The sequence below is a fragment of the Monopterus albus genome, unplaced genomic scaffold (genome assembly GCF_001952655.1).
Source record: "Monopterus albus unplaced genomic scaffold, M_albus_1.0 scaffold165.1, whole genome shotgun sequence".
In the NCBI taxonomy this organism is placed as follows: Eukaryota; Metazoa; Chordata; class Actinopteri; order Synbranchiformes; family Synbranchidae; genus Monopterus; species Monopterus albus.
The window spans coordinates 431,031-444,087 of NW_018128045.1; the positions used below are offsets into that span (position 1 = coordinate 431,031).

The following is a 13,057-nucleotide window of genomic DNA, read 5'->3' on the forward strand; positions in this document are numbered from 1 at the left end:
CTGAACTCTGTCTTCGGAGCACTGCTGACTCCCCTTTTGCTAAAACAAAGGAGAGAGGCAGTTGCAGAGCAGACTCACTGCAGTACTTTTGATAAAGAAAGCCTTTTGAAGCTGAGACTGCGGTGAGTCAAGTCCCACTTGGCTCCAACAGACTTCCATGAAATAAACTATTGTCAAAGCGATACTGCAAAGGGCTGCGATGCGGGAAAGTGTCCTGTTACAGCAACGGACTTTACACCTGGACTCAATTCCCACCATGGCACGTATCCAAAGTTTGCCTCCTCTCCACTGTGCCACTCACACTGATTGATGCTGACTGAGCAATAAAAAAACCTTCTCATTTACAAAAGAAGAAGAAAATGTAAATGTTTTGACACTGAGGATGAAACTTACTGCAGCAGCATTTTACACCCTTGGGAAATGTATTTATTTTTCTTCAGAGGGCTTTGAGTCTTCAGGGACTCGGATGTTTTTAATTTTCTAGTCTGAGAACAGGGCCGCCGTCATTCTACTGAACCTGCAATTCATCATTTTATGTTTAGTTTGGTTCCACAGTCGAACAAAACCTGCAGATCATTTGGGATCACTATCTAGAAACAAATAAACACAATAAGTGCCACAGATGTCTATTTATTGGACTCTTAGCCCTGATACAGTTTTGACAGAATCTCAAAAACATTTTTACACCCTGCTAAGACCTTCAAAACCCTTCACCTCAGCTGGTTTGTTTGAGATAATGTTCCTCTGAGAAATATATATTTCAATAAATCATCAGCGTTTAGTCACCTTGGCGGCAGCAGACAGCCATCCCCTCAGTGTGTGAAGAGCAGGTAGACAGGGTGGTTGTAAAGGCTGAAATTACGCTGGTAGTTGGACAGAGTATTTTGGCACTGGCTTATTTGATATGTGATAATCCCCATAACTTCAAGTGCCCTCAAAAAATGAATGTTCTTAGGGATCCATTCCCTTATAGATGAATTGGACTAAACTACCTTTCCATCTCTCCCACCCTGAAAACACCTTCTCTCATCTAATTATTATTTGTGCTTTTACAGTTTGACTGATAAATGCACTTTGGATTTGACAGAATGGCTCAACAGCAGGGACAACTGCAGCTCAAACTATTTAATTCTGTTCCTCACAAAGTAGCAGTTCTGAGAACTTAAACTGATTTACTGTTTTCTGACCCAGCCCACATTACTCTTGCAGCAAAGTTCCCTGTTTCTTCACCATGGCTCTTTATTTAGCGAGTATTGCTGCTGTCCTGAGTGTTGCTGGGAATAAAATGTAGTCCAGTCTAAATACGCCAGGCTAAAAAAATTAAATGAAATATGAAACTAAACACATTTGAAATATGAAATAAGACCAGACCAAAGCAATCTCTTTGCTTAACAAGCTGCCTTCTATTTCCATTAGAGAGAAAAATCCGTTTTCAGTACCTTAATAGCTTGCACCCAATCACTGCTGTTTCTAGATTGTGTATCATGCTTGACACAAAATGCATGAAATTAGTCTGGTATAACTGAAATGGAAACGACTCCCTGCTAATGACTGATGCTCTGTTTGTAAAGGTGTTTGACTTCAGGATCATTTTTTGCTGCCAATTGTGACACAAATTACACATTTGAGTTTTGAGTTGAAGGTCAGCACTTACTAAACTGGGGCACTCTGTCGGAAACATGGGGTCATGTTCATTAATGAGAGTAAACTGGAGCTTAACAGGGTCTGTAGTTCAGTATTAGCAGTAATGTGGACGAAGCTCTCGTTTTTCCAGGGTTTGTCAAAATAACCCATATGACTGGGTGACTTCTTAGTATGTTACTTAAAGGTGCATTAACTAATTTCTTTTCAGCTTCTAGACGGCTCTAGTGAAACGCAAACAGCGTTTCCTAGCAGTAATGAAAACTACGGACGCCTGGTTGGGACAAACTGTACGGCTCTACGGCAGTATTGCAGCATCACAATGTCAGGTGACGAGGCTGACAGTGAGGAGACAGTCCCAACTGGAGCCCACAAAGCACTAATATTACACACAGCTCAAATGTCCCCAAAATTAAAATCATATTAATTTAGTACAAAGGTAAAATCACGAGGGGGTTATATCTGAGAGACATCACGTCCTGTCCCATTGTCACTTATTTAATGCACCTTTAAGCAACTTGGTAGTATTTTCTGATCTGCCACTTAGGTGGTTAAGATTTGCCTAAAAGCAGCCAACTAAAGACCTCTTTGGTAAGATTTGGGAAAGATCACAATCCCAGTTAAAGATGGTCATCAGCTGTTAGTTCAATGCATGAACCAGGTTTCATGGCCAAGCACTGACCTTTATCTGCCTGCTAAGATGTTCTTACAGTGGTTTAACAGCTTCACACTGCTACTGCTTTTGTAATAACTGTGAGAGCTCACTTGCCATGAGACTTTAAACAGCTCATTTGAAGAGTCTGAATGATGCTGTTTTGTTTCCTGTGGAGGACAGTCTGAAAATAAGATTGTGAATTCAAGCATCAAAAATACATTTCCTTGGCTTTTCTGAGTTCACTGTTATGGCCATCGCACCGTTGGCATCTGACGCATGTCAAAACACCCATACTCACGGTTTTGTTTTGATGTGCATCAGCTCGATATGCCAGTGTCCCTTTTCCCACTTTGGACGCGTGCCAGTTTTTCAAAACAGCCACAACCATGTCACATTTGCTCCTCCCATCAACAAATCAGTGTGCCTTGACTTTGGCAACCTTTAGACTTTTGCTGTGAATATCAGATGGCATGAGTTGGTGAATGATGCACTTACAGGACAGGGTAGAAAGCTCACATACAGTACTATAACTGTTGATTTGCACTGAAAGAGAGTGCACCTAGCATTTGTTTATTATGTTTGCCACATAGTGAAGCAATACCAGGTGGCAGTATACAACTGCTCCAGGGTATAATGCCATTTCCCTAAATGCGTTCTTCTGCACTGATTGGATAAAGGAGATTATGTGTAATGCCACTAAGGGGACTGAAGATTTGAGGAACTTAAATCCTCGTACCTGACCACCGGAAATCCTCTAAAGAATTGAAACTGAATGCAACTGAATTGAATTTTTTCCTAATCTGCTAAACTGTCAAAAATCAACAGAATGAAACATGAATTCTAATTTCAGCGCTGGCCTTTGCCCTCTGTGTTCACATGTCTGCTCCTCTCATTTGTGCAGATGACTCTCCCTTTCCACTCAATGTAATTTTTCTCCACAGAGCAGGTGAGGGAGGATGCACCTGAAATTCTCCCTGACTGTTCGCTCTTTGTGAGGCAGATTTCTCCCAAAGAGCAGCATTATAAGCCACTGACTGCCATGATTAACGTAGTTACAGGGAGATAAAGAGAGAGAGGCAGTGAGCCAGACAGGGAGAACGAAATCAGCCGAGCACTTGCTGAAACTTGATGAATTAGATCATCGAAGTGAGCACAGAATGAACATGGCTATTAGCATCTATTGTCAGGATCTGTGCAGGGAGCGGAGTGAGATGAGGCAGGGTCGAACGAGTTGAGCACAGTTTAATTCAGCTGTCAAGAAAGGTTTGAATTCCCACACATGACTGCTGGGGCAGTGAAGTGTGGCACACAGTGCTACATGTGAAACTTATGCTTTGTCTGAGTGGATTTGACATTTCAGTCAACATGGCTGAATTTTGATGGTCTAAATCGTGTCTGGATTTCCAGACGTTAATTAACCCAGAGGTCTTAATATTGTAATTGTGACCATTGGGAATTGAAGCTTCCCTTGACTGGGATGTCTTCAGTGCTTCCGATCACAGATTCTGAATGTGTGCACATCCTGGTGTACCTCTCATGTCACTTATAAGATAATTCCTATGTCCTATGTCGGTTGACTGAAGACATAGGGTGATCTATGTCTGTTATATCAGCTTTGAGGATGGCGCTGGAGGAGCCATGACACTGAGGATACATGAGATCATCCTTTGCCATGTTTCCTTGAGTCCTTTTTCCTCCCCCTCTCTCTGTAAATGTGGTCCTGATTTTCCTTTCCACTGCCTCATTCAGAATCAGAATTGGTATCGGCTTTATTGGCCAGGTGTGTTGGACACACGAGGAATTCGACTCTGGTACTCTTTGTGATTAATACGTTAATAGCCAGTGCTGAGATTGCTGTAACACTGGGGCTACACGTTTGCATGTTCCTGACAGTTTGAGCAGGAAGTGTAATGTTTGTGTGTGTGTTTTCCCTCCTCCATTTCCTGTGCGCTGTTGCGTCATTCTGCCCACAGTGTGCCCGGTTTAGATGCCCGACCATTTCACAACCCGCTTCAAAGGGCTGGTCTCTTTCAGTTGTAGTGTGTTCCCAGTTTCTCTATTTGATTTCAAATACATTGTAGTTCTTTCTGTTGCTACCCTTTCCTCTCCCCAGTGTTCTCATTTTCACTTCTATTCATGCTTTATAGTTCTGTGCCACATCTGTAACATAACTCAAATGTACTTTTCTATGGCCTTTATGAATCACCTCTCATTTCTAACATGGTACTTTCCTTTTCAATGCATACCTGGCACTGTGGGCACAAAACTCCCATCTTTCTCATCTTATCTTTCCTTGGTTTCCTTACTACCATCAGTCTCATTTTCTCTTCTCACCATCCTACTGACAAGGTGTCTCAGTCTCTCCTCTGATTCCTCTCTTATGCTGCATGTCATCACCTGTCCCTCTTTTTTTGCTCTCATAACAAAGGGGCTGTAATCCCTCTTTTTAAAATGTTTTCCTCTTATTTTGGCCTCTGTTTTAACTACATCTCCCTTGTTTTTCCTTCTCTCATCCATCATCTTCCTTTTTCCTTTTCTCACCTTGCCTTTTTTCCTTCCTACCACACAGCTCTTTCTCTTTCTTCTGAAACTCAAACCTGCCTTTCTTTTCCTTGTTTCTTCCCTTATTTATTTTCCTCTCCATTTTAGCTCTTCTTAACGTTCTTGTTTTCCCTCCACCTTCTCTGTTGCAGATGAGATTGATATGCTGGAGCGTCTCTGGCTGTCGGGTATCTGCCACAACGATAAGATCGAGGTATGACGTTTTTTCTCTGTCATCCTAAAACACGTTCATGGTGTAGCCTTTATCCTTATCAGCTGGTCAGTAAGATATTAAATGGGACAGTTGTTCAGGTGACCTGTTGTCACAGACTTAGACAACTTAAAACAAACTTGGTATATTTGATACTGATATACAGTGATTTTTTACATACATGTACTTCTTTTTGTTCTTCCAGTTTGAGCTACTTGATAGAAAAGAAAGTGGAAAACATTGTTGGATGGTTAAAGATGTCACAAAATATATAATTTCTGATCCTCTAATCTGAAGTTACATGTAACTAAAAGCAGTTTGTTTATTGGGCGGAGATTCTGTAAACTGTCATCAGCTTTGAGATTTGTTTTGGTTCTGCATGATTACTGTTCAGTTCTTTTTTGTTTTGTTGTCAGATGTCATTCTGCATGTTGTGGTTGTTTTTCTGTAGTTGGTTTAGTTGCCTCACAGAGAAATGCAGAGGCCTTCAGTTTCAGTGTTGTATAATATCAGTTATTTGGTTCAAATTATGTTGTTTTCACCTCTCCAAACAACCCAAACAAAAGATGATACAGCCCTGAAGAAATGACTGCACTCATAGTGGGTGCAAATGCCCCAACAGGGACCACAAAAGCTGAAGTAAAGGATTAATATTTTCTTATTCAGATTCAGTGCAGTGTGGTTGCAGAAAGCTGTGAATGTGAATAAATTAAAATTGCCTAAAAATCTCCTTGTTTGATGTGCCCCAGATATTTTGTGGTGACTGACATATTTTGCTCTTTGCATCAGTGTTCTGAGTGTAGGGGCTCTAAAATATCACAGATGGGTACTTTGACATGCAGTGATAGCAAAGGATTCTCCATTGTACTGCTAGCTGTAATTAACTTTTTATCTGCTGTCTGGAAGACAAATTGGCTCTGGCTAGTCTCATTTCTGCACCTCCCTTTGCCTGTGCTTTCTATCACCCTTTCTGCCTTTCTCTTCTCTTTCATTTCACCTCCTATAATGTTTCTCTCTTCCTTTCCCCATCTTTACCTTTTCTCTCCAGGTGATGAGCAGTAAACTGGACATCGACAACATGGCAGGAGTCTTCTACATGCTACTGGTGGCAATGGGCCTCAGTCTTCTGGTATTCGCGTGGGAGCATCTGGTGTACTGGAAACTGCGGCACTGTGTGAGGCGATCTGGTGGAATGGACTTCCTCCTAGCTCTCAGCAGGGTGAGAATAGGCAGCAAAGACCCCCCCATATAACCCAACAAGGTTTACTGGCTCACAGTTGTATAACTCATCAAAGAATGACATAGGCAAACAATGTATTTCTTGATTTGATGATCTAACTAGCCACAAGACGTGGTCAGACACAGATCCATCCACATTAACAAAAATGTATGGCCTAGTAATACTATAATATTAATTAATAAAAACTGCAATTCAATGTTTTGTGTTTAATAGACAATATCAGGCAAGACAAAAATAAAACCTTCAAATAAAGCGCTCACTTTTGATCTTTAACCAATAATCATACTGTTTTCTGTCCTACTCTGTTAAAGATGTAACAAACCAACCAAACACTGTCTTCTGACATGCAGTCAACAGGGCAGTCAAGCAAATATGAAGAAAAAATATAGGATTGCCTGCTGTCTTCATAACAACAGAAACCAACACCAAATGTAAGAGTTTCAGTCAGAAAACAACAGGGCCAAAGAATGAGCCCTGGGGCTCACCACAAGAAATTTGTTTCCCCAAGGTGTTTCCAGTTTGTCATTAAGAAGACTGCGATTGAATGTAATGAATGTAGTGATCAAGAATTATGTTCTGGGAAACCCAAGTATACCATCTCACCTTCCTGGATTTGTGCAGCCATACCTCATTGGTGTGGATATTGGATGGCAAGATTTCAAATTAGGTCATACATCACTTGGAGAAATTGATGGTTTGGGATAATATTTACTTTATGTTAGATGCATTTATCTTCAAGACAGATGAAAGAACACCAGACATACATTTCAAGAAGAGATATAAATAATGTATATCTCTACCAGATATAAAAACCAGTTCACTGAGATTTTGCATTTTCATTTCAGCAAACACTACAACAACCAATCTTACTAATTTGCACACCTTCAACCTGAGAAGGACAAATTAATCAGTGAAATAAGCTGCAGATTTGTAATACAGTGCTGGAGGAGCATTGGTTAATGATTTATGAACAGATGTTGTGATAAATAGGTAGAAACTTTTAGGATCTCCTGCTTAATCAGCTTTATTGGTCAAGTACAGTGACTCTCAATGAGCTTTGGTAAGGCAGCAAGAAAATGTGTATTCAAATAGGAAAATATGTACAGTCAAATAAGAAAATCTATAATTTTCTATATATGCACTTCACGACAGAAGAGCTTTCAGGTAAATATGTACAATTGTTATATTTAGAAATTATTGCACTGGTGGAGTTTGCTGTATTTTTTTATATAGACAAATATTAACTCAGGCATTGAACAAGGATTAAATTAGATCAAGATATAGTTTTCACAACATGTCACTTGGTACTGGTGCTCGTTTCTGGCAATCAGCAGGGACAAGGAGGTAAAACCAGAAAGAGGAACATCAATAGTATTTATCTTGGCACAATGCCAAGGGGAGATTTAAAGGGCAGAGTGATCACTTGGTTGTCATACGAGCATTTTCTTTTAGAGCCAGCAGAGTTTCTGTAAGTTCAGCTCAGGTCTTGGAAATAATTAGTAGAGGATCTAAGAAAGACTTAAAGAAAAGGAGAGTAGGAAGGGAAAATTGGTAAAGATTGGGGGGGCGACAGTGGTGTGGTGGGTAGAGCAGTCGTCTCTCAACTGGAAGGTTGAGGTTTTGCGTCTCGGTGCCTGCAGTCCACATGTCGAAGTGTCTTTGGGCAAGACACTGAACCCCCCAAGTTGCCCATGGCAGCGCGTATGCACACAGTGGCCCAGGGCCCTTGGCTCCAAACAAAATTTTGTTGTACGTGCCACAATGACAATAAAATAAAGTAATGAAGAGACTGAATGAAAGAAGGGAACAAGGTAAGGCATCAAGGGAGAAATGGATGGTTGGTGTTGTTGATGAGGGAGAGTGAAAGAAGTGGGGAGGGAGGAGAGGGACACTTTTAGATAAGAAGAGAAAGAATTCAGCTGAGGAGGAAGCTGGTGTTTTTGGTGGTAGATGCAGTGGAGTATAGCAGATGTAGAGGTGAGGCCAGAAGGAGGTGTGGGGGGTGTGAGGCTATGACGGGGGCAGAAAGGATAAGGGAGGTGAGATGGAGGGGAGACTGTTGAAGTGAGAAACAGGCTTTATAGAGCGCCCAAGAGACATTCTTGTTCGTCAGAAGATGCTGTGGTAGGATGCATTGTGTGTTAAGTGCTACTGGTTGTAGGAGTGACAGCACCTTGTTGGAGTGCCTACAAGAGGTTGTGATTTATCACCTCCTCCTGGCTAACATGGCGGAGAAAATGGCTATTTTATGCACAGTGGAAGTGTTCTAATTGCACCATGAAAAGGAGGGAGAGGACATAACATTACAGCTCTTACTTCGGACATTGTGCTTCCAGTGTAACAGGAGAGGACTCTAGTCCAACTAAATCAAAATTCTAATTTTAAATCTACAAAAACAGATTTATTGATTTTGCACATAAAAATCAACTACTCAAACTCTGCACTCTAGAGTACCTCAGATGACATCTTAAAGCACATTCTAATGTTTTAATTGGTTTAATAGTTAATCATATAAACATGGATTTTAGAAAAGGTTAATACAATTATGAGATAAAGCACAAGACATTTGTAGACATACCCAGATGTGGCACAGAGTAGGACTTAATATAAAACCTTAAGTCAGAGAAGAATGGTAAAGGAGGGTTTAAGCCATGATACAAGTTATGCACTACATAACTTGTATCACATGCATTACACTGGCATATGTGCATTCAAATCAGTGACAATCAATGATGAAATAGACAACACCAGCACCATAGCTGAGTATATCTATGAACAGTCAAACAAGTCAGCTGGCATGTTGCTGCCTACTGCCATAAAGCCTGTTAACATGTTACATATGTGTAGTCTCAATGCAATGCACTGATTTATTAAGGCAGAAGTGCCATTTATCAAGCCTACTCTATTGCTCTGATAATTTACAGTTTTATTAGAGCTTTACAATCGATAATTTCAGTACAATATACTGACCATGCATCATCCATGATGTCCCCTGAGGCCTGCAGGTGTTCCCTGCTGGGCTTCTCTGCAGGCTATTTGGGGAGCAATTTCACCTCTCTTCATACATTCAGAATATGCTAGCATATTTTCTTTGCATGAACAAACTCTACTATCTATAGCAGTTCTCATTCTGAAAAAAAAAGCCATTCCATGCAAAGGGCACTCCCAAGACCAGTTAGCTACTATCTCCCAAGCTATATGCTGCACTTGTTTTAAAACCTCTGCAGCTGGCCTCTGTGGCTTGCTTTAACTCAATCAGTGGCTCACCCAAGTTTCAATTTCACAGTGTGCTGCACCCCATGCTCAAGGGACTGTGATAGCGCTGCTGCTAGGACTGCTGATTCATGTGGCCGGAAGGGCTATTATTACAGTCTCCTCATCTGATCTGTGTCCCAGAGGGGAAGAGAGATTTACACTAGCCTCCACATGTTTTGTCATTAAGATGTGACAGATATCAATAGATATTATGAATCACCTTTAGGTATGAAGAATAATAGTTTTTACATGATTTACATGGCCCTCCTCAGTGCTGCTAATTGAGTCCCATCCATCTGCAGCAAGGTGTACACAGGTAGAGTGGCCAGACACGGTAAAGTTAGTGTTGCCCATCTTACAAGGTTTGATTGATTATGTTCAAGCTTTAAAATGTAAACAGATGTTGTGAGGAGCTAATGGTTTACGTAGGGTGGCTGTGGCTCAGGAGGTAGAGCAGTTGTCCCCCAGCCAGAAGGTCTGAGGTGTGATTCCGGTTCTCCCTAGTCCACATGTCGAAGTGTCCTTAGGCAAGACACTGAACCCCACGTTGCTCCCGATGGCTGGGACAGCGCTGCCATCAGTGCTGCCTCAGTTCTTACTGGAGAAAAAGTCATTATCATTATTATGTAGTTCTGATTCTTTTATTTCATGTTTTATTCATATCAAGATTTGCAGAATGTTACTGCTGATTTAGAAAAAGTCAAACTGGTGATTTAAAGGGTGTTCTCAACAGGCATGTTAGAAACATGTCTCATCAAAACTGAGAATCACTGTTGCCAAGTGGCAAAAAATAACACCAAGACATATGAAAATGAACATCTTTGTCCTTGTATGTCCCATTCAGGAGCAACTACATGACCACAAAATGTATCATTTAATGTGAATGATAAGTAACAGCAATCAAGTCTGTTTCTGAGATAGGAGAAATTGAATTTTATTTCGGATCAAAAGAAATAAGCATTTTAATCTTTGTGTGCTGTGAAAAGACAGACTAAGGGTGCATGAAGTTTGCTTTTGTTTCCGTCGCCACTAAGCAGCCTGGCAACTGAGAGGAAATGTCATTCTTTTTCTGTAAAATGCAGCGTCTGCCACCATTTGTGTTGTTTGCACAATGACAAAATGGGTTTTGTTGCTTTTGCTCTCATCCACTGTTGTGACTCCTCTCCAAAAGTTGTATACTCTTTGCACACACATGATGCTACAGTTGTTTTTCACAGTGCTTTTGGAGAAACCCCAGTCCTGTTCCAGCTGACCTTGCTCTGTTTGCTGAAAGCTTTGTTTGGTTTGACAGTGTGGAAATTGTCACTCCAAGAATCTTGGTAAACTCAGTCTAGAGTTTCTCCAAAAATCTGATGGATATTTAATGGTTAGCACTCCCTGTTGCCTGCCTTTATGGACGATGTGGTGACACAGAGAACCTGGGGGAATGGGAAATCACCTAGAGTGATTTCCCAGCATGCTGACAGAAAGAATAAAGAAAGCTTTTCTTTTCTTCAAAATGGAGTCTGTCTTTGTGAAAGGTGTTGAACTGAAAAAGTTTATGGTTATGCAATGCACTGAATAGTGCTAAGAAAAATAGGATGGATAGAGGATCAATGAAACACATAATTTGTAGGCCAAGTTATTTTCTTCTCCAAAAGCATTTTCTGACCTGGCAATTTTACATGTAGACCTTGCTTTTCCTGTAAACTGTGGGGATAAATGTTTGTTTTCAAAGGAATTATATCAATGTTTACATATGCAGGAACATAAAATCAAATAAATAGCTCTGCTACTTAAAAGGATCTGGGCATTTATTGTGACTAAAGTACAGAACAATAAGCTGTAGGTGTTGTACTCTATAAGCTAGCAGTCTTCTGAAGCTTGCTTTCTTTTGATTTGTGTGCATAATAGGTATAAAAGCCACTCTTCAAATTTGGTGATATCAGGCTCTGTCTTTCAGTGTCACCATCTCTGACACATACACACAGTTCTTCCTTATCATACTTGGCAGCCTCCTGGTCTAATTACAATCTCACTTTTTTCTCTCCGCCCAGGGGATGTACAGTTGCTGCCAGTTTGAGGATGAGACGGCACCGGGAGGCAGAAAAAGCTCTTTGCCTCAGTTCCACACTGTGACGGCCATGCCTAGTCTACCCCAACAGCACCTTGTTACAGCCACGGTAAACAACACCACTGCTATTGCCATGGTGCAGCAGCAAACACAGCAAAAGCACCACCAGCAACAGCAACAGGGGCAGACCTATACAACCATGCTTCCCGGAACGCCGCCAACTACAGGACACTCTGCAATGGCTCTGGGTCCTTCAAACAGCCCCTTGCTGGAAGGCCCCATGCCTTGCTCCACCTTCTTGCCTCGTCATGACCGCAGACTTGCTGTGGTCGAACGCTGGAGCAGACCAAAGCCAGAGAAAATCGTAAGCGGAGGCAGTGGTGGCGTGGGCATTGGGGGGATAGCAGGAGGGATCACTGAACTCCAGGCCCAGCAGCAGTATCAACAGAATCTTGCACAGCACTGGAACCTGCAAGGAGGAGTTGCAAGTGGAGCAGGCGTCGTAGGTGACACGGGGCTGGATGAATATAAGCGCTATTACGGGCCAATAGATCCAGAGTTGGGAGCTAACTCAGACCAACAAGCAGGGGGCACCCAGCAGACTCCTAAATCTAATCCTCGAGGTCCCAAAGCCTCAGGGATGCCACGGGTGCCTTTTAAAGGTCACCAACAAGGTCCAGGGCATTTAATCTCCAAGCCCCCTCCACCAATCCCATCTTCTCCACGGAGACCTCCCTTCTGGCGACGAGGAAGCTTAGCTCAGACAAGGAGAAAAGGCTCAGGAGGTCCCTTGTATGAGAATATATTCCCTCTGGGTAGGCGAGGAGGTGGGAGGTATGGAGCAAGCGATGGAGGTGGAAGGAGAGGGCGTCGTCCTCCTCCACCCCCTCCACTGCCTGTACCCCTTTCCTCCCCAACACACACCCCTACCACCCCATCCTCCCCATGCCATTTTTACTCCTCCTGCTCCAGTGCCTCATCTTCTTCTTCTTCCTCCACATCATCTTCATCATCTTCTTCAGCCTCTGTCTCGCTCTCTCGATCAAATTCTCCCTCTTCTTGCTCCAGTGACAGCTCCTACAACTCCTCGCTGAGTTTCCGGTATAGAGCAGGTGATCGGGATTTTATGGTAGATGAAGATTATGACTCAGATCAGCTGACAGAGGAGTCCAGCCTCCTCCTAGGGTCACGAAGAAAGTCTCGTTCTCGACGCATGTCATCCCGCTCTCTTCCATGCAGTCCGCCACCTCCACCAATACCGCCAAGGAAGCCACGTCTTCAAAGGGATTATGGCAGAGAGAGGACTGGCAGCCAGCTGGCCCAATTACAGGAGTGGTGGACATCGTGGGGTGACAGAGAACGAGGAAAGGGAGGGACAGCAAGCCAGAGAGATGGAGTGGGTAGAGAAGAGAAGAGGCACCACAAAGAGAGGGAGCATGAGAGGAAGAGGAGGAAGAAGGG

The 13,057-nt window shown here is 42.3% G+C and overlaps 1 protein-coding gene across 1 annotated transcript in view; it reads left to right on the plus strand.

Moving 5' to 3' along the window:
- The window catches only part of grin2da (glutamate receptor, ionotropic, N-methyl D-aspartate 2D, a), a 196,537-nt gene that overhangs the window by 179,244 nt on the left and 4,236 nt on the right, over positions 1–13,057 (plus strand). Inside the window, exons 17-19 of the mRNA XM_020615463.1 lie at positions 4,990–5,051; positions 6,097–6,267; positions 11,580–13,057. Of these exons, the coding sequence (XP_020471119.1) occupies positions 4,990–5,051; positions 6,097–6,267; positions 11,580–13,057 (1,711 nt within the window). The remainder of the gene's footprint in view (positions 1–4,989; positions 5,052–6,096; positions 6,268–11,579) is intronic.